This window comes from Lacerta agilis, chromosome 13 (assembly GCF_009819535.1).
Source record: "Lacerta agilis isolate rLacAgi1 chromosome 13, rLacAgi1.pri, whole genome shotgun sequence".
NCBI lineage: Eukaryota > Metazoa > Chordata > Lepidosauria > Squamata > Lacertidae > Lacerta > Lacerta agilis.
In genome coordinates, this window is record NC_046324.1 from 34819790 (window position 1) to 34842252 (window position 22463).

A 22463-nucleotide genomic window follows, 5' to 3' on the forward strand; every position below is an offset into this window, starting at 1 on the left:
GTTGGGGGACTCACCAGAGCAGAATTTGGGGGCGCACGAGGGGAGGAGAGAAAGAGTCCCATCGCGCCAGCAAAGCAATGCACAAGGGAGCATTAGATAGAACTCATGGAACATATGTTTTAGCTTTGAAAGATATTTATGTGTGCTGTCAATCTGTAGCATGAACGGATGTGAGGTTTGCAAAGGCTACATGAAAGTGTACCACATACACTGTCAGTCAGAATTCTGAACTAGATGGTGGGCTTCTGCAGTAAGGCAGCTTCACACATTTGTTCATAGTGGAAGGAGCTGGTAGTGATTACAGTCTCAACATTTTGGGTTTCTTTTTGCCAACAGGATAACCGGAACTTGAAGGAACAGAATGACGAGCTGAATGGGCAGATCATAAACCTCAGTATTCAAGGCGCCAAGAACCTCTTCTCTGCTTCCTTCTCTGAATCTCTGGCTGCAGAAATCAGCTCCGTCTCCAGAGATGAGGTACTGTGGGAGGGTCTGCGGGAAACTCTGGGTACCACTTTCCTGTCAGCAGTAAAGGTGAAATTAAATTCATATGAAATGGAAATCCAAAGTGTGGTGGTAAAATTTTGCAGTCAGAACTCAAACCTTTCAAAACTTTGGGTTTTTTAAGACTAAGGACTTAAATCTTTTTCCGGTATCCAAGTGTAAATAATCAGTTTGCCAGATGCAAGCCCTCCACTCCTGTTTTAATTCGGAACAAATAATCAAATGCAACAGCGTTCTTCATAATGCTGAGTTTTTGCTGTTGGTGCTGCACTGAAGTGCTGTGCCTACATGGAACTTGGCAGGTATGAATCCTGATGAGACAGAAACTGTATTTCTTCCCCCCTCAAAAACAAACAAAAGTTTCTGGCCTTTAGGAAGTTGAAAAGTATTTATTCCAGTGAGAAAATGGAAGTTAGACCAGAATCTTTAAATTTTAATTTGTGGACCACCCTTCTGCAGTACTCTCCTTGCCACTTACAACCCACTATGATATGGGGGTGGGGATTGTGCCATTTTTGTGCTTTTATTATTTCTCTCTCTGAATATGGTTTTATTGATGCATTTTAAGAGTTGTAAGCTGCCCCGAGGGGTCTTAAATCAGAAAATATGAAAGCTGATCAGTAAAAAACAGTTCAGTAAATAGTCATGTAAGTTATCTCTGGAAGAGGCAGTGTTGGAGTGGTACATAAAGCATTTACCCTGGGATTCATTTCAAAATCTTTCCCTAATAACTATGTAAAATTGGGCTGTAGGTGGGCCTCACTCTGTATATTTAGTTGTAAGGGATGTCAGTTAAGACAACACACAACTGCAAATGTCATCCAGCTTTAAAATCCACTGAAGGAAACAGTGAGAAGCATGAAGGGAGATGGAACAGGGCAGCTGTTACTTTGTGATTGGTATGTTCCATCGAAGGTGCAAGAACAAGCTCTGGATTGATTCCACCGAGATTCCATTAGGAAGGACTATTGGTAATGGTTTGCTGCTCTTGTATTTGGGAGTTTTTTTCTGCACAGAAACATAGGAAGCTGCCTTATACTCAGTCCATCTAGCCAAGTAGTGTCTACGTTCACTGGCAGCGGCTCTCCAGGGTTTCAAGTGGGATTCTCTCCCAGCCCTATCTGGAGATGCTGGGGATTAGGACCTTCTGCATGCAAAGCAGATGCCGTACCACTGCGCTACAGCCCTCTGTGCAGCAGTTTATCATTGTACTGCTCCTTTGGACAAGCTGTTCCAGCCCAGAGTTGGCCGACTCAGAATAATAGCCTTCATGTAACAAGTTTCCCTTTTCTCCCTCCCCTCTGCAGCTAATGGAGGCGATTCAGAAACAAGAAGAGATCAATTTCCGGCTCCAGGACTACATTGACCGGATCATTGTGGCCATCATGGAAACCAACCCATCCATCCTGGAGGTCAAGTAGGAGGCTGAGAACTGCGGTCCTGAGTGACACTTGGGTGCAGTGCAATTTGCTGCTCTTGAGGAGATGCTGGCAAGTCTTGGCTCTTCTGCAAAGAGGGCGCAGGAAGCCTCACGTCATGAAATTGGTTAGGTGGTGGAACCTGGTGGACTTGTGGGAGAGAGAGACGGATATTGAGCCTGGCTGCGCTGACTCCAGTGGGTTTTGGAGCCCTTATGACTCACGAGGGTTGGGTGGGGGTGGGCAAAAGGAAGCCTAGAGGGGAAAAAATGGAAGGCGCTGAACATGTAAGGGGTGGGGGAATGGAAATGCATACCAGCAGCCTGCCGTGCTGGGCTGCAACTTGAAACCCTCTTCCTGTAAGCTTACAACCCTGCCCTGCACACGCAAAGGGGAGAGAAAAGAGGTCCGAATCTCTCTTGCCCCACAGCAGCCATCACAGGGGAGATGAAGAAGAGAAGTTCTCCACTGCCTCCCTCCCTCCCTTGCCTTGCCTTGCCCACCCAATCCTTCCTGAAAAAACACATCAATTGCACTCTGCAGCATCTCCCATCTTGAAGCTGTGGGCGCCCTCCAAGAGGGGTCAAGGCCACAAGACACGTGGATGACTTTTATCATTGAACCAGTGGAAAGGAAGAAAGGGGCCCTTACCTGGTCTGAAAGTTTTAGTCTCTCTAGCTTGCAGAAGCATCCCCCTGTGGCACCCAGCAAAATATTTGAGGGAGGGGGTTTGCTTGTAGTTTGTGTGATCCCTGATCTCTGACCCCCTTCCTTTGGCAAGCTGCCTTAAAAAAAACATGGCTGGCTTGTTTCCCATCAGAGGTTGCAGGGAGGTGAACAGGTTCTGGCAGGTGGGGAAAGGGGCTTTCTGGCATTATAGTTTAAAAAAATTGCCTACTGACACCCTCTGCTTGAAGACCTAGTCACAACTGATGGCTATTCTGCAGGCCAGCTGCCCACCAGGTGATGTGGTTGGTCTGCTGGAGGCACTGGGAGGGGGTGGGGAATGCTCAGCTGATGATACTTCAGCACTGGAGGCAGAGCTATTCTTCCCCTCATGTGCAGCAGCAGCAGCCACATCCCTTCACCTTCATTTTATCCTTCTATTTTCACAGCAGTTTGGTCACTTTAAGACAGGAATGATGACTGTTCTATCCCATAAAAACTTTTTTGCGGGGGGAGGGGAGAGAGAGAGGAGGAGGAGAGAAGAGATTTATAAGATACTTCGGACAGAGAAGCAAGCTGTTCAGCTGCTGACATAACCATGTCTTGTCTTGCTGCACAGAATGTTCCATTAACCAAGAATGAACCTTATGCCATTATATCCATACCAAGAGTCAAATCTAAAATGGTTAAAGCTGGCAGGATTTTGGGTTGTTTGCTGCATTTTGCATACCTCTTGGGACAAGATGAGAGAGATGGATGTGTTGCAACTTAATCCTCCTTTCTTCCCTTCTCCTTCTCTCTAAGCCCAATTGGAAGAAAAAACTTATGTTGCCCACCTCCCCATCCCAAATTTATAGGAAAAGGTTGGTTTTTCTCATACCTAAAAGGTATGCTGTCTCCACAGAACCAGAAGGTTAAGGTGTTCTTCTATATATATATTTTAAAATCTGGCCCTGGGGGTTGGTTTTAAATCATGTTTTGCTTGGGGGTTTCTCTTTTTAATGGCACAACTAGGGAACAGGGAAGGTGGAGCGTAAATCTATTGTTGATGGATCCTGCTGCTTTGCACATAGAAAACATTCAGGACCTCCTAGGAAGGGGCACTGATTGGCCAGTGCCTGGGACTCCCAGCAAAGGTTTGTTTCTGGGATGGAGCTGAGAATTCTGAGCTTTTTCTGGGTGCCTTCCCTCTCCCTCCCCCTCCCCCTCTCCATCTCCCTCTCTCTCTTAGATCTCCCTGCCCTCTCTTAAAGCACACACATTTAGGCACAAGGTATGTAGCGGTACCCCACATACTTGCCTGAGCCATCTAAGCATCTGGCTCTCATGGAGAGCAGAAGTGGGCAGTGACAGCTGACATATCTCCTTCCTCATGGAAAGCATAAAGTGCTTGAGTCCTCAACCCCTGATGTACAGGGAAAGCAACAATCCTATTCTGTTTGTTTTTTTAAAATTCAAAAATGCACCAAAGTGAGCGTCCCAATCCAAGGTCACTGGGTTTTGCTCCTATTGAGCTCAATTGCATTTACCAGGTTCCCAGGATGAATTGCGGCACCATGGCCAGATTATGTGGAACTATTTTTTTGTATTATAATCAGTGGGTTCATGCTCTATAATTTCTAGCTAGATCAAGTGGGGGGGTGAGGAACACAGGGACAAAAAATGTGGAAGTGTTTGCTTCTCCACCTGGACAGCGATTCTTTGAGCTCAAACACCCACCTTCACATTTATCCCCTTGCTGTGCCCACTCAACCACCCCTGAAATCTGGAGAAAGAATCCACGTACTGTACATTTCCAGTGGACTCTTGGGTGTAAATCAGTGTATACTTGGAGAAGGAAGGCTTTTCTTTTTCTACCTTGTAGAGTTAGGTATTTTTTATAGATTGATGGCTGATCAATTTTTTAATACTTCAAAAAAAGAGAGATGTATCTGTGTACACACACACACACACACACACACACACACACACACATATGTATAATGTACAAATCTATAAATAAGCAGATCTGCCTTTCTTGACTTGGGCATCTATGCCCACGATAACACACACACACACACACACACACACACACACACTCCTCTCCCAGCCCTCCCGGTTGATCACAAAGAGGTACTGTAATGTAAATAGTCACAGGAGGGGGAAAATTATAATAAAAAACCAACAAAAGTGAAGCACTGGCTTGCACACTGCTTTAATTTCCTGAGGAAACCTGTTCTTCCCTGCTGGTATGTGAAGGAACTTCCAGAAAGAGGCGAACAGTATTTGTCTTAACGGGTGTACTGACTCTTGTCTGATTAAAAGCTGTTACCGTCTCTTTGCTGGAGACCAGTCTCTCTCTGTCTCAGTTTTTGTTCTCTTTTGTGTTGCAATGCACCAGGGAAATATGGAAATAATAAGGGGGGGGGACTCCTGGTGCAGAGGCAGGAGCCACAGCCTACCTGTAATGGGAATGGGAATTGACTGGGAGCATCAGGCTATGTGGGTGAGTCTTCATTTGCAGAATTTGGCCCCAGGAAGATGCACCCAGGATATTAACCAGAGGTTATCTGCCATTGTTAGTCAAACATGGCCCTGGAAGTGCCACATGTGCATTTGTATGTGATATAAAAAAAAAACATCACCACACGGGGTGATTCATTCTGATACATTCATCTGCATTCAAGCCAGGATGTTGAGATACACACACACACACACATGAGCAAATTATTTATGTAGAGAATTTTGTACATTTGGTGGGGATATTTGATGGTTTCTCCAGTACTGAGCATGTTCACACAACAGGCACACTTCCCTAAGGTATTAATAGAGGCCTAACATATGTTCTAAGAAGTGATTTGAAAACTTGTGTTAAAAAGGATCACACCTCATAGTCAATGCTCTCCTGATCATGCAAGGCTGATGACACTTCTCTTACAGGTGGGTAGCCGTGTTGGTCTGCCATAGTCAAAACAAAATAAAAATTTCTTTCCAGTTGGTGACTTTTGTTTCAGTGTATCTGAAGAAGTGTGCATGCACACGAAAGCTCATACCAAGAACAAACTTAGTTGGTCTCTAAGGTGCTACTGGAAAGAAATTTTTATTTTGTTTTGACACTTCTCTTGTTCTGGCACTAGATGGCATCAAAGAGCTGCTGGAATTTGGGTGCTCACTGCAGAATGTCTGGGAGAAGGCATGGGGGGTGGGACTCCTCAGTTGAGTTGCTGACAGTGAGTGCTGGGCCAGCAAGAGTTGGTGGTGGAGGTAAATTTTGCATGCACCTTACCAGTGTCTCCAAGTACAGCCTTTCATTTTCCTTATCAAAGTGTGTGGCATTCATTCCCTTGTATGGGAAAAAGCAAAGTGGTGCATTTAGTGGCACTACTGGGCTTCATCTGCCCCTTGCACTTGATGGAGAGTGTCCACTTGTGCATTGCCAAACATAACATGCCCTATTTTATGTTTCAGATGCACATTTAGAAATAATAACTATATTTAATTATCCAGAAAGAGACTGCTTCTTACCATACTGGAGAAGACGAACAGCAAGTGACCTGTGTGCCTCCTTACCTGCTGTCCAGGTGCTCATGGCTGATGGGCAACTTCAATCCTCTTCCTCCCTGGTTCTCCCCTTTTTTGGTTCTTCATCTTTAACTGGACAGCCTCTGTAAAGTAGAACTCGTGCTCACCTAACCATAGTGACCTTGGACACCTGAAAACTGAGACGACTCCTATTTGCATAGCCTTTCCCTGGGCCTTATTTGGTTGTGACAGTTTTAAGAACAGAGCATTTTATATAGATTGACTGTGAATCTCTTATTATTTGTCTGTTGTTTATATCCCACTTTATCCAAAGAGCTCAAGGTGGTCAACATGGTTCTCCTCCTTCTCATTTAATCCCCACAGCAATCCTGTGAGGTAGGTTAGGCTGAGAGGCAGTGACTGGCTCAAGGTAACATAGTGAGCTTAATGTCTGTGTGGAGATTTGAACTCTGATTTCCCAGGTCCTAGATTCAGGTAGGTAGCCATGTTGGTCTGAGGCAGTAGAAATATATACAGGTGAAACTCGAAAAATTAGAATATTGTGGAAAAGTCAGTTTATGTAGGCAATTGTTTTCATTAGCTACTGGAGTTTAATATATGAGATAGACTCATGATTACATGCAAAGCGAGATATGTCAAGCCTTTGCTTGTTATAATTGTGATGATTATGGCGTGCAGATGATGAAAACCCCAAAGTTGAAATTGTTAATTTGGGGTTCTCGTCAGCTGTACGCCATAATCATCGCAATTATAACAAATAAAGGCTTGACATAGCTCACTTTGCATGTCATGAGTCTATCTCATATATTAGTTTCACCTTTTAAGTTGAATTACTGAAAGAAATTAACCTTTCCACTATATTCTAATTTTTTGAGTTTCACCTGTTAAAAAAATAAAAAAATTGTACAGTAGCACCTTAGAGACCAACTAAGTTTGTTCTTGGTATGACCTTTCTTGTGCATGCACACCTCTTCAGATACACTGAAACAGAAGTCACCAGACCTTTATATATAGTGAGAGGGTGGGGAGGGGTATTACTCAGAAGGGTGGTGGGAATGGGTGATTGGCTGATAGGTGTGGTAAACCTGTTGACAACTGTTAACGACTGCCAGGTCCTAGTCTGACACACTAAGCACTACACCATGTTGGTTCTCCAAATTCCCAAAATGACTTATTCTTCTGTTTCTTTGGACCCTCTGGAGCAAACTACTTCACTTTTAAATAAAGAAACCTCTCTGTCATGGTTGCCCTTGAAACATTGTCCTATCCCTGTTTTAGTTCTTATTTATTTAAAGCATTTCTACTCTGCCTGTCTGCCAAGACAGACCCTCGAGGCAACTTACTATCACCCGAAATGATCTACAGTAAAATCTCACAAACATATAAACAAAATGCTTAGTTCGTAGCAGCCACAAAACAGCAGTTCCCTCATGCTAGCTTGCAAAGGCTTATGCAGATAAATACATTTTAATCTTAATACCAGAAACCACAGGAGCAGAGAGTGGTGTGTTACTTGGGTTCTGGTTGTGGGCCTGCCATGGGCATCTGCTTAGCCACTGTGAGAACAGGATGCTGGACTAGATGGGCCACGGGTCTGATCCAGCAGGGCTCTGGTTATGTTCTTAAGCTCTCACAGTGAAGGTAAAATAATTTACTTAAGCATCGCTTGCAGAATGGGACAAGAGATTGATGACCAATGACCCTGGCTCCTTGCAATGTGTAAAGCAGAGGAATAAGATGAGGTTTAAGCTATTTCCTTGGGAGTACCTTATTTGGGCCCCTTCCAGCTGAGACCAAGCCTATTGCCTTCCTCTGACTCAGACACAGAGACAAGCTTCTCCAGGGAGCCCACCACACTCCAGGTATGGGCAGCCTGCATAAGGCTGATGTTAAAAGAACTGAACTGACTTCCTGTCTGCAAGCGGGCCAGTTTCAAGGTACTAGTGTGCAAAGCCCTGCACAACTTAGGCCTAGGGTCATTTAAGGACTGTCTTACTCTGTACAACCCAGGTCGATTCCTGAGCGCCATTAGTAGTTGCATATGGGCCAGAAGCATGACTCATACCCAAGTAAAGTCACACATTCAGTGTTGTGGGCCTATGGAATTCCCTCCCACAAGAAGACAGGCACCTGCCCTACTGAGTTTCAGATGTCTGGTCAAAACTTACATTTCAGGAGTCCTTTGCCCTCTTGCGGCCTTCTCAGATGTTTTACTTTAAAAAAGAAAAAGATTTAAAATTCTTGACTTTTTAAATTTTTCAGGTTTGGTTGTTTTAAATTCTGCATATTGTATATTTATTGTTGTGAGCTGCATATTGTATCTTTGTTGTGAGCTGCTTTGAGACCTATGTGGTGAGAATAAACAAATGTGTTTGGTTTTTTTTAATAAACAAATGAGGCAACATCGCCTAGAGCTGCCTTAGCAGGACCCCTTAGAGCTGTCCAAGGTCCTGTTCTTGTCTGTTCACCTGTGTCTAATATACACAGCAAGACCATGACCAGGGGAGGGATGACAGCTGGGAAGAGTGCAGAAAGAATAAATGCCATGGTACACATGCATCAGAACAGCAAGAGGCCTTCATCTGCCCCAATTGCCACAAACAGGTCTCTCCCATAGCGGTCACTATGGCCACAGCAGGCACTGTAACTCTCCAATGGTTTGGCTTTATCCCCGTAGGCACATTCTTCTATTGCCTCCCAAGACGGATGCAAGAAGGCCATTCTTACCTTGATTTTCAAAAGTTTGGGGATCAGCTTAGAAGCTTCAGCTCTTATGTCAGCAGCATGAAAACACCGTCCCACCTGTTTGTACGGCAACCCTCCTTTGTGGAACACCAGGAGCCTTTACTGATTGCTCACTGAAGGCAGTGGTTAGGCCTCCCGTCTCCCCTTCAGCCTTTGGCAAACTTCCATGATATTAATTTGGTCAGACGGCTGATTCTGCAAGGATCGCCTGGCTGACTTTTCTTTTCCGACCTGGATTTCTTGGCTTCCATTGGTCCCCGCCCCCAAGTCCTGTCTGTTTTCCAGGTTGCTCTGGCGCTGTCCACAGCTCTTCATTAGGGCTTGCATTTCCCCTGTGACTTGCAAACCTGGTGTTTATGAGAAAATGAGATGTAAGAAGCTGCCTTGAGAATGAGGGCTGACAGGAGGGTGAATCTATGACAAGGTGGTGAGCTGCGAGGCTGCCTTTTTAATTCTGGTCTTTGGAAGTAATCATGTCTCCCTCTTCTCCCCTCAGTAAATTATTCATTTAAAATAAGTGAGGGATTGGAAAGGCTTAAGCTCATTTAAGTGCTCGTGCCCACAATGTAACTGATATGAGCACTCCATGAAATAGTTTGCTGGGCATTTGTATCCAAAGTAAGCAAAACCATAAGCAGCACCTGCCCAGCAAATATATGGTTTGTCCCAATGGTTAGAAATAAGATACTCTGTACAGGTACTGGAAACATGCCTTTTACCATAAAGTCATATTCTGTGATATTTGGACTATGGATTCCTATACTGAAGGTAAAGCTACTCCATTTTGTATTCTTGAAACCCTTTTTATTTTTGAAAAGTTGAAATATGTTGAAACACTAAAAAACAATTGACATATTTTATTGCAGAATATATGAAGTGATACCGGTTGAGGGGGAAAGCTCTACATATGGTATACCCTTTTGGAGTCATTTATGACTAAAAAAAATAGCAAGTCTTGTGTTTCATGTACAAATCTAAACTTACAAAATTCACAAGTTTGAATATATAGGTTTACTGATGTTTGGATTTGAAGATATCTAAATAATGTGAGCAGCGTTCGATACCATATAAAGCTGAATTTCTAATCTGATTTTTCACTCTTTACTGCAGCTTCTTCATAAGGGTACTTCCACTACCTGTTAATGTTGTTACTATATTGTAGCAAGTTTCAAATTAAATGGATAAACATTCTGGACAATGATGAGGTCCAGCAATGTGGTGTGAAGGGAGACCTGTTTTCAACACCACCTGCTATTTTTTGCTTAAGCAAACTAAAGAGTGTTCTGTTATAGAATGTGTTATTAAGTGTAGGGAAGGTTAACTGACAGCAGCAGCAATGCTGGGGCAGTGGCACACACCCATTTTAAATATTATTTATTTTGGCACAGAACAGAAGCTCAGGCTAACCTCTACCTCAATGTGAGTTCTGAGCCTGTAAACAGCATGAAATAATTGAATCTATATTGCAAATGCATGCATTTAATAAGTCATGTATGTATAAGAGTCATGTATAACAGGATGTATACTGTACAGACCTGGGTGGGAGTTAAGGCGTATGCAAACAGAGACAGATAACTCAGTTGCCAGAGTGAAATGGGATGAATGGGGTAAGAATGGCCACAAGAACCTAAAGTGAATTGACTGGTTTTGGTGAAAGGAGGAAATTGATCACAAAGCAGTGTCTATGTGCCTGAGTAGATGGAAAAAGCCCCAAATTTCATTTTATCTCACTAAGGTGATGCATACTGGGGACACACACACACACACACACACACGCACACACAGGGTCTGAGCTGGCAGTGGCTAAACAGGAATGAGATATTGAGACTGTTGTAGATAGATTAATTGGAAATTTCTTTTTTAGGTTTTTGTTGTGGCAACTAAACAGAACACTCAAAATAAGGAAGATTTATGGAAACTTTGACCTAATATGCAGCTCCTGTGAAAACGACGTATTCCTTAGAGGATAGTTAGGAAAGGAATCTCAGATAAAGCTGCTAATAGCATAATACCTTCATACAAATCTGGGGTGTGACCACACTGTGGAATACTTGGCAGCCTTACCTCAAAAAAGGATATTGCAGGGCTGGAAAAGATGCAAAAAAGAACTACCCAAATAATTAGTGGGCTGGAGCAACTTCCCCACAAGAAAAAGCTACTATGTTTGAGGCTTTTTTAAGCTTGGGGAGGGAAAAGGAAGGAGAGACATGATATTAAATTATGCATGGTGTGGAGAAAGTAGATAAAGCCCCCCCCCCATGAAATGGAGGGGTGGTAGATGATGCAGCTACAAATCCCATCATTAAACTCTGTGCTTAAAGAAAGAGTTGGTAGCCATGAACTTGTACAGCTTTAAAAGATTAGAAGAATTTGTGGAGGATGTCCTGCTTGTGAGTTTCCAATAACTGAATAGCATTTGATTTGCTCCTATGAGAAACAAGGTGTTGGACTTGATAGGCCTTTTGCCTGATCCAGAAGAGCTGTTCTTATTCTATGTAAGGGGCTCTTGGGGATCATTTTTGATTCAAAGGCAGGGTAGAAATCCAACTAATGCTATTCCAAAGAGTTTGAACACCGTATCTTGTTTTTCCTGAATGCATCCTACCTGAGGCCAGTACTCTTTTCTAAAGTTGTACATTTTCTTCCATATTATCAGAAAGGCTCCATTATAATAAGAACATAAGAAGAGCCTGCACACTTTCCCCTAAGGTATGGATTTTTGTAAACCTCCTTTGGTTGGAGAATTGCATCACAAAATTCAGAGATGTATGAATTTTAAGGGATGGCTGTGCTTTGGAAAGTGAATTTGACAGATTCTGCTTTAAATGTAAAGTGAATTGAACTTCTCTCCCATCCCGAGGTAAGCTGCTGAGTCATGGCTGTTTGGATACATTCCCAACTTGAACCCTGGTACCATGCATGCCAAAAGCAGCTTTGCAAACCCAGCATGGGACAAAAATGTCTGATGGCCTTGAAATCACAATTTGATCGCAAAGCCATCTTCTCATCCTCTTGTATCCCTCATAATCAAAACCTGTTAGCTTCACCAATAATGCCTTCTCCACTATCCTTACACCACCTCTTCTCCCCTGCTCTCCACTTTAAAGACTAGCTTTGCTTGTCTATTTTTCTTAGTGCTCAGCTTAGTTAAATGAACAGAAACAGGATGTTCTTTAAAAATATTACAAGGTTTTGGTACTTCTTCTTCTGAAGGAAGCTGACCCAGTAAGAACTGCTCCCTGAAGTTTTGTTTCTTTGGGGCAGTGGCCAGATGGGAAGCACAGTAAATAGAACCAATGCATGACTGAGCCAGGAATTGTGGAGAGAGAGGATGCTGGCACCGTCATGTCTTATCGCTGCACATTCCTGTTCTTCTCTAGGTTGAGAGCAGGAGGTACGAATTGAGGAGGATGTGGATGACTAAGGAAGGGCAATGATGAATGAGTTTCTGTAACTTTATGACTGAGAGTTCAAGGAAAGGGATCAGGCTTCCTTGTACTGCGTGTGTCAAGGAAACTCCAGTGCTGTGGTCAAAATTAAATGTTCACATGAATAATATTTACGTAACAGTGTTTGTTGTAAAGCTGCCTAACCAGTGTGCCTCCTCCTGAAGCAGATATTTTGGCCATTGCAACATTTGGAAATTTGTGTGACCAAATTTTTCACACTGGCTGCTTCAAAAGTGTCTGTGGCTTTCTGACCATAACTACTGCTGTTTCTTCCCCAATGAGCAGCAAAATATGTGTGAGTGAGAAATTTTAGATTGCACGCTCCTCCAGGCAGAGACCTATTTTCCTGCACTATACACATGGATTGCACTATATAAATAATGAGTGTTGTATCCAAGGAGGTTCTACTCAGAGTGCACCTGCTGAAATTAATAACCTAAGTTAGCCATCACCATTATTTTTAATGGATCTACTCTGGGTAGGACTAGCAGTGGATGCAGCCCCTAAATCATATTATATGAAATTCACAGGGGGAACTCTCTTCCTTATTAAATAGAAAGGTTAGCATTAAAAAACACTTATTGATTAAAATTGGCTGAGACTGCAGGACTCCAGTTACTCTGAAGCTGAGGTGGCCATTTCCTTAGGTGGGCTTTTGATGTAGAGACTTGATGCTAAGCCCAACAGCACCCTCCAGCTTGGAAAAAAGAATTGAGGATAAGTGCTGCACACCTTGGGTTAAAGGTCACTAATTTTTTTCCACCCTCTAACTGCACTTGTCACCTAAACCACATTCACAGTGCAAATGTTTAATTGTCATAATTATCTAATTACCTCTGGGTCAAAGAGCACTGAAAGATTGCCCTGGGATAGGTGAAGAAACCAGTGCTGCATTGTGAAACCACCACTAGTGACGGTGAGCGAAGGCGGCAAGGTACAGAGTGCAAGCACAAAGTTGTGCAACAGTCAGGTAGGGAAAGTACCAGCACCATAAACTATGAAATGAAGATGTCAAAAAGGCCTTGGCTGCTTTTCTCAGCATGTTGTGAGGAGCGTTTGAATTACTGCTTAATTTAAACACACACACATTATTAAAAGTAATAGTGAAAATAATGAAATGCAAGATTAAGTGATGAAGACTGAAAATCATTAGACGTAGCTGATGGAAGTCCTAGGCTTATAGCCAAAATATTGTATAAGATAAGGAGATGTTATGTGGGATTTGGAAAATATATGTGTGTGTGTATATATATATATATATATATATACACACACACACACACACACACACACACACACAGAGAGAGAGAGAGAGAGAGAGAGAGAGAGAGAGAGAGAGAGAGAGAATTTAGGTTTGCAGGAGAGACGTGCCATCTGCCCTGGATGGAAACACTTCTCAAATGTCTGACTTTTTGAACTTAGAGCACACTTCTAAGTTTACACTGCATCCTTTCCTAACCCAATTCCATCTCCTGGATCTATCTTTTCCACTTGAGGCTCAGATGGAATCACTTGTTAGGTGTGCCCTTTACTAGTTACAGCTGGTACCCCAGCTGTGGCTGCTCTTGGACAGAGATACTTCTAAGTTGGTGAAGGCTAGTGTACATCCTCTGAGGTATGTACTTTATTAAAGGTATGGGGGATCTCTGGCCCTCCAGATGTTGAATGGCTACAACATCCATCATCCCAGACCATTGTCTATGGTGGTTAGAGCTGACGGGAAATGAACAACTTCTGGAGGGCCACAGGCCTGCCTTGCTATTTATGATGGCAATGTATCTTGTTTATTTAAATGAGAGGCATAAGCAGGAAATGGCAATGGTGCCAAATGAGTGTGACCAGGAGGAAGGGTGGGGCTACAAGTCGAAAACTGATCGTACCTGCAATATTTCTTTTCTTATGCTACTGCTGTAATAGATGAAGAGGAAAGAGGAAAGAGGAAAGAAGCTAACAGCTTTTCTTTTTCTTCTTCCTGTTCCGACAGACCTGTGAACTAAGCCTTTTTGGTAACTGCTGGAGCTAGCTTAGCTGGTTGATCAATGTGATTAACAATCTAAAGCCTTAGCTGAGTGTCTTTCCAGTTCCTTGTTTGAGGTTGCTAACCAGCAGAGATAATAATGTTGGGAAGTGGTGAGGGCTAAGGATTCATCAGCAGGGTGGGAAGACTTGTAAGTTAAAGCAAGCTAGTAAAAAAAAATTAATACAAGGCATCTAATATGTTAAAAATAGATGTTGAATTCATTGTAATGACATTCAATAACATTTTAACATCATTAAAAAATATGCCAAGTGCCTGCCAATCATCCACATGCCCTTTCCTTTATTGATTTGGAAAATGGAAACAAGTAGGAGCACTGATAAGGCAAATCCTGCTTTTCCCAATTTAGAATGCTTGATGACTGCCACCACTTCACGGGTTGCATCAATGCTGCATGTTAAGGTTTGGCCCTAATCACACATTCAGATGTATGTATACATGTGCCACCACTGGAAGTGTGATTCCAAAGATCTTGCCATCGAAGTTACTGTGCACTACAGGGAATGTTGCTTTAGACACAGGAAATCAACTGTAGACCACAGTTGGAGTGAAAAGAATAAGTTTATATTTATTACAAATAAGCAGCCGATACGTATACAGACAAGGTGCCACATGCACTGATTAGTTATAAAGAGGCAGAAGAAAAAAACACAAGAGGCAGGAGAAACTGCTGTTGCTAAATAAGAAGAGGGGAGGTTGCTAGGGATCTGGCAGGCCTAGACACAATGGAACAAACCTAAAATGCCAGTGGCCAAGTTTGGGCCACAAGGGGTAGGGCAGAAAGTCAGGCAGAATGCAGAGTGAGAGGGAGGGAGAGAGGAAGATTACAGATATTGCCTTTTCCACTACCTCCTTAACTGGAAACAGGACTAGCTTACTGGTATGTCTACAACTACTGTATTAGGTACCAGTGCCACCAGCTTCTCCTCTGACCTTGAGACAAGAGCAGATGCTCAAGGCTATGAATGATGCTGGAGCACTCAACCTGTGCCTGTTCTTTTCTGGAATGCAGCTTCAAGGATATCATTCCAGTAGATGCCTTTGTCCTCTTTTAACCTTTCACGGTCTTTTACCTGATTGTTGGTCTGTCATTGTAAACAAGATTGAACTTTTGCCCACCTTGACAATCTTACTTTGGAGATTAAAACAAGAAAGGTACTGGAAACATAAAATTCCCAGATCAAGATTGAGGCTTTCTGATACAACTGTGAGCAGCTAGAAGCTTTGTGCAAGATATTACATACAAACCTACCACAAACTAATACAAATATAGGAGAAATTTAGGTAGCAAGCAGGTTTTTTCACAGAACTCCCTGGCTGATAGTTCTTCTAAGCTCTTTTTATTCTCAGAGCAAAATACACAGCCTGTCTCTTTAGGAAACCATCAAGTTATGTGATTATATAATTGTATACTATGCTTTCATGCAATATACCTTTGTGTGGTTAAAAAAAATAAAAGTAGGGTTTTTAAAAGACTGTATTTCTTGAGACTTGGAATTCATGTTTTATGCTAGTATAATCCCTAGAATTTACAGAAATGGGGGGATATGTCTCCTATGTGTTATTCTGACACATACTGGTAAACACAAGTAATCTATTATTTGCTTAAGTGCTGGGTGTGAGAACTTATGCATAGGGAGCAATTGTAGCATCAGCATCAGAACAGCTTTCTTTCTTCATATTCTCCCTAGACACAAATACCAGAGATTTGGGAACAATGAGGTGAGCTCAAACATACACCAAGCCCCCAGCAGCCAATTTTAAGAGAGTTTATTAAAAATTAGGCTTACGAGAGTAAAAGCACAAAGGCAGAATAACATGCTGAAAAAAGAAACATATAAAATGCACCTACCCAATTACTTTACTCATGCAGACTTATAGCCATGAGCAACTTGGCATCTTCTTGGATGGTTGAGGAGGGACAAAGGGATGTTGGTGTCCCATTTTTAAGTGCTCTTTACCCACGTGCCTCTGACTGACAAGGGGCTCCAAGCAGCCAATCCCAGGAATTGCACATAGCCCAGCTACTGGGCATATGAAGGATTTAGCAATGGAAGTGTCCATGGCAAGGAGATGGTGGCTATCAAAGTGTTTATTACTGCCATAGCAGTTCAGTTTCTTTGTGAAACCACAAGTTTTCAGCAGCTTGTCTATTACAATCTAAGGGAGGGGGGATGTGACCTCTCTGCCTAGGCACAAGGAAGGACAAGAGAAACCAGGTATCATTAAAAGGACAGGATACCACAAGGGGAAACGGTGTGAGAAAAATATAGACTTTGTCGAGTGCTCATGGCGATCTGGAAGCTCAGAGATCAGATTGGTTACCAAGGTTCTCAGGGCCCTTATGCATTAATTATGGTTGGGTAGTCTGCCCTGCCTGTATGAAAACAAGTTGTGGGCCATTTTTGTTCCCAAGCATAGGCTGTGTAGGGTAGGTACCGGTAAGTCTTTTTAGATTCCCTTTAGCCACACATACTATGGTTTCCCAAACAAGCAGTCTGTTTCAACCCTCCTAAATTGTGAAAAAGGTAAGTGTCTTGAAGGGGGAACATAACGCTTATGTTCCCTTAAACCAGAGAAAATAAAGAACATGGAGAGGAGGCAAAGATAAAGGGCAGGAGAGATAGGGAAAGGAGGGTGACTGAGGTTGAAACAATCCAGTGAGTTCCAAGGAAAACTCAAGGAGTGCATGTTAAGGTTCTGGAGGAAGGGAGAACTTCTAAATGTTCTGTTTTGTAGGGGGATGAAGGCATAGGAGAGCAACCAGGATACTTTGGATTTCCTGCCAAAAGGTATTTGGGACTAAATGGAAATATAGAGATTGGTTCTGTAAGCAGAGGTGAACAGACTCTAGAACTGCATTGTCATAAGTTTCATGCGCAAATTCTCAATGTGAGATCTTAACGTTGACTATTACTTTCTGGGCCCAGTGCTTTTTTCTCGGGATGACTGACTGACCGACTGACCAAACAAACAAACAAACAAACAAAAAGAGCATACTTGTTGTGATTATGTACAAAAGTGTACGCCATTTGCACATACATAAGAGTCCTTACACCTCCATAGGTAATGAGGGTAAGCCCATTTCTAATGAAGATGCCTCACAAACATCTATGCTGACTTCCTCAGTTGTGCAGGCCCAGGTTCTTGCTTGGAACTGCCATAGGCAGAGAAAAGCTTTTAAGAGCCAAATTGCTAATGGGTAAACTTAAAATGGCCAGTAGATAACAGCTAGCTTCCTTACAGCATACTGTCCATTAACACACAAATTGACAATATATATCTGGGGGGTTTTTGCATTTAAAGTTGGCAGCTAACTTACTTCTGAAAAAGAAACTACTGTGTGTTTTCCATTTGATATTGAAAACTGCAGGTAACTGAAGCTGAGAGCACTCCTTTGATTTCAAGGTCACTGTATTTTCAAAATGTACTTTTCAACTGGGTCCTGCATCAAAATCATGTAGTCTGGAGTACTTGTGCTCAGGGCTGAATCCTCAGGTTCTTGGCTTTAGTATGTTAAAGTGTCATTGAAACAAGGGTGACTCTGTTGAAGCCTTATTATTATTATTATTTTAAAATGTTAAGTGCTTTAGAAGTACTTTTAAATAAATAAATAAGCAAACAAACAAACTACACCTCTGACCGTGGGTGGGCTCTTGATTATTTATTGCTTAGTTGTGCGTAGCTTTGGATGTAAAAAGGTACTGCTGGAATGGGGAAAAATCAGTTCCTAGTTCTCAATTCCTATTGCCATTGTTCTGCTTTTACAAGTTGTCCGTGCCTGTGCGAGTAGCGCCTTCAACTGGCGCGTCGTCGTTCCGGGACTGCTTTTTCCAATGAGCTTTTTGGGTGCTTTTTATTTCCCGATGGCGGTGGGCGGCTGCAGCTACCGAAGACCGCATAAAGCGCACGTAAAAGGTACGGGAGAGCTGCCTGGGGCAGCGCATAGCTTTGCATCACGCTTAGCCCCGCCCACCAGCTGAGCCCCAGGTGAGCCGCCGCTGCCGCACAGCTGCCAGGCTGGGTGGGAGGCGAAGAGCATCCTGGGAGTTGTAGTCAAAACCCAATGTTTCCTTTCCAGGCCTGGGTAACACTCCAGTTATAACGTCGCGACCGCAAAAACAGCTCGCTTCCCTTTCGCCTTTAATCAGCATCTACGCGCTCTTTCTCAACCCCTTCCTGATGGACTGAGGTAAAAATAAAAACCTCCCTCCTTTGCAGGACCACAACTCCAGAAGCGAGCCTCCCTCACCACCGAGGGCTACCACATCCGTTTTCCCGCCTCCCGCCAGGCCCTCTGGGGCTTGTAGTCCCTCACCTTGGTATTCACGACGGCTTTCGGCGCTGTTTCCGCAGGGCGGGCTCTTCGCTTCTCGGTGAGTCGCTACGCTACGGAAGCGGCGTAAGGGGCCGGCTTCTGGACTCTGGGAGGAGGAGCGTGGGGGGGGGGATTGTTATAGCTGGCTGCCTCCGCTTTGGGGCTAAGGGGGGTTTAAAAAAAAAAAGGAAAGAGAAAAAGGAAACGGTTTCCTGAGGAGGCGGGAGAGAGCCGGGCGGGGTGGGAGGCGGGAGGGTGGGGGTCAAAGTTACTCGGCTGCCCAAGGCGGGGTAGGTGGTAGTAGTGGCGGTGAGTAGTGCGGAGACGGGGCTGAGGAGAACGGGAGAGAAAGGAAACCGGTCAGCCTGCCGCCCAGCCAACCAACAGTCGTTGAAGCCGCTGCCGCCGCCGCCGCCGCCGCCAGGGCGTCCCTCAGCAACGGTCAGTTCTGAGCGCGCGATCCTCGCCGGGGGGGGGGGGGAGGGAGAGAACGAACGCCAAAGAGCGCGCGAGAGAGAGTGAGTTGGGGGGGGGCAGAGAATGTGGGGGAAGGGAAGGCGCGCCCCCGGCGAGGGGGAGGCGTGTGCGCGCACTGGAGGGGGGGCGTGTGGTGGTGGGCTAGGTGAGGCGCCCCTTCCCTATTTTCTTTTTTTTAAAATGAGGCGAGAGATAGTCAAACACACACACACACAAATAAAAATAAAAGCTTCCTCATTCCTTCTCCATAATAATCTCCCTAAGAGGGATATCCGCTTTCCCCCCTCAGCCCCACTTCAGTTCTTGGTTCATTTATTTATTTTGTTGTAAGCTGTATCTGTTGGTTTTGTTCATTTTTATTATTACATTGATATCCCCACCTTTTTGTCAAGGAGCTGAAGGTGGGCTGCTTGTTTCTATCCTACCCACCCCCTCAATTTTATCTTCACAACAACCCTGTGAGGTAGGCTAAGGCAGAGAGGTGGTGACTGGCTCAAGGTCATGCACCAAGCTTCATGACAGAGGTGGGGGCGGCGGCTTTTGAACCCTGTTCTCCCATGTCATAGTCTATATAATGATATTAACTGCTTTGTCGTATTTCTGTTGGCTGAACAGTATTTCTGGACCACCCCATCATGTATCATGTTTTGTCATAATTGGCATGCAGTAATTATAAAAAAACAAATGTGAGGCATGCACCTTGAAATGAAAAGCAACATGTGTAACAGCAAAGATAAAGCCTGTCACACCCCCAAAGTTAAAACACCAGTTTGGAAGCCGAAGGTGCTTAAACGAGCCCTAACGTTGCAGAACACTATATGAATTTCAAATACAAAACAAAAATAATGTAACTAATGTTCTGGGTCTGTTTAGTTCCTGCATTGTAGACTGCCTCGGAAGCCACATGTATGCCGCCTTGGGTTTCACGATGGAAGAAAGACAGGATATAAATGGAAGAAAATAAATAAATAGCTCACAGCAGAGGGCACACCACCACCACTGAGGTCGTGACTGAATGTGAGCACACACCCCTTTTGGCCCAGAGGCTGCTGCCTCTTCTCTGTTTGCTTGGCTTGTTTTAATATTTATATCCTGCCTCTTAATAATAATAATAAATCAAATTTGAGGTGGAGAATAGGTATCATAGAGTTTTTTCTTTTTCTTTTAAAATGGAATGCTAACAATAAAAAGCAAACAAATAGCAGTTAAAACGTCATCATGAAAACCACAAGAACAAGCGCAGACAAACATTGTAAAAACTATTTCAGGATCAACAGATGAAAAACATAACATTGGGAGTTACATCTTTAAAAACCGTCTGATCAAATTAAAACTTATTAAGAGGGTTGGGTCAGAAGAATTTCTCTTGGGAGGTTGTTCCATAGTTAGGGACTACTGGTACTTTTGAGATGATGGTTGTGGCCAGGAGTCAAGGGCCTCTCAATAGACTTCCTAAACTGTTTTGAGGGTGTCTGAGGAAGCATTTTTGGGTTTGATCTGAGAGACTGTCCCAGAGCCTTGGAGGGCAAGCATTAACTTCTCAAGGGACTGTTCCCCTTCCTAGTCCCATTCTGATGTGCACCTAGTTCTCAGTTCTTCTTTGTTACAATGCAGTGTGCATCATATCTCCCACTGCTTCCAACCTTTCTGGGTATTCCTCATCAAGTGAGGGATGTGCTTTCCCAGGTCTTCTGTATGTTGCTTGTGAAGTGCCTGGGAAGTTTTGAGATGGTGCGAGACATTCTCGCCCTCCTGCCCATCTTTCTAGACAGCCATGGGAAGTGAGGCTGATGAGGTGCATGGTGAGGGGGGCCCTAACTAGCGCTGGGCTTTGGCTACTCAGTGTTATTAGTGATATACAGTTGCACCTTGTATCTAGTTTTTAGGAAATGTTATTGAATGTTCTTGCATTATTATTAATCTTCAAGTAAACAATTTAGAGACTTTTATATTAAGCAGTGTATTTTTTATATAAATAAAAAAACCTGTTTGAACTAATCATATTTTGGAGAGATCCCCACCCCTTTGCTGCCCTCTTTGACTCAAACACTAACCCCTGGATAACAGTTTGAAACATAGTAGGTGGGTTTTTAAAAAAATGCTGTGTGGCGTCACAATAATGAAAATGAGTTTTATTCTCTCCCCCCTACTCCCCATTGAGCTTATCCTTGTTGGAGTTCCTGTACTGTTACTGGGGCACAAAACATGAGATCGATGGACAAAAAGTCAGAGGGGGAAGTGGTTCCTGTAGAATTTCTTATGCATTATATATGTGAGTAATGCCGAGTAGAGTGTGGTTTTCTAAGAAAATATGAATGAATGTCAATCTTTAATTTTTTTAAAAAAGAAGTTCCCCTAGAACATTGGGAAATCAAAATGTTTTAATCACCCAAATAAACCTTGGAATAAAAAGCACTTGGAAGCAGTAAGATGCAAACATATCTAAATATGTACTTGGTTGTCTAGGATGTCTGTGAATGTCTTTGTTAAAGTGTTCTCAGTGATCTGGTTTTTTATGCCTATCCTTTAAAGACTTTTGGAGTTGATGACTGTATATATTTGTATTCAAAACATCTTATAAATTAGAAGGCAGGCACTTTTGAGGGTTGCACTGAATCCTTGCTCTACTCTTTAATGAATTTTATTAGTTGTACCACAACAGTGTTAATCATAGTTTCTTCTGAAGAACTGTGCATTTCTCAAACAGAAGAAATCCTGCTTTGAGGCAAGGAAGTGTTGCTGGCGCCAATAAGACAGGGAAACAGATGCACTGGATTGAAGTAGTGTTTTGGTCTAAGGTCGAACAGTCACTCAGTGGCAGAGCGAGAAGTGCAATATAAGATTCTTGGTCCCCTGTCCTTGTGCTGGACAAGAGACAATGTCTCTGGTTGAATGAATGAAGTTTAGGTTTCTGGTTTGGAATCCAGTCAGTGGAAATGCCTTGGTATTTCTGGTTATCCCTGCCCTGTTTTCTTTTATGCCTGAATTTTAGTGGTTGGGTGATATGCTGATGTCTAATGTCAGTTTTAGTATTCTCACATGCTACCTCAGTACAACAATCAATGTTAGAAACTCAGATATATAAACTATCTAATCACCAAATTGCACCTTGGGCCTAGGTTACGGTCGCCACAATGGCGTGCCTAGGCGCCGTTTGTTCCCTAGTGGGGTTTGTTGTTGTTGTTATTTTCATTTCTATACCACTTTGTATTTTAAAGAACGAATCTCAAAGTGGTTAAAACATCTAACAAAACAATCCAGAATAAAACAAAATCAAGCTTCAAGGAAAATCTTTCAGATTGTTCTCTAAGTGACATTTTGCTTTC

At 43.1% G+C, this 22463-nt stretch overlaps 1 protein-coding gene and 1 long non-coding RNA gene across 5 annotated transcripts in view; one reads left to right on the forward strand and one right to left on the reverse strand.

Moving 5' to 3' along the window:
• RAB11FIP3 (RAB11 family interacting protein 3) overlaps positions 1–2172 on the forward strand; it is an 82148-nt gene extending 79976 nt beyond the window's left edge. For all 4 annotated transcript variants that reach the window (XM_033167761.1, XM_033167762.1, XM_033167763.1 and 1 more), the window contains 2 exons: positions 337–477; positions 1812–2172. In XM_033167761.1, coding sequence (XP_033023652.1) covers positions 337–477; positions 1812–1925 — 255 coding nt within the window. In that variant the 3' untranslated portion in view covers positions 1926–2172. The remainder of the gene's footprint in view (positions 1–336; positions 478–1811) is intronic.
• On the reverse strand, positions 415–19071 carry LOC117057026. The gene is made up of 4 exons (XR_004427781.1): positions 18661–19071; positions 9087–9202; positions 6138–6232; positions 415–519 (listed from the first exon to the last, which is right to left on the reverse strand). It is a non-coding gene; the product is annotated as an uncharacterized LOC117057026 (long non-coding RNA).
• Between the last annotated feature and the right edge of the window lie 3392 nt (positions 19072–22463).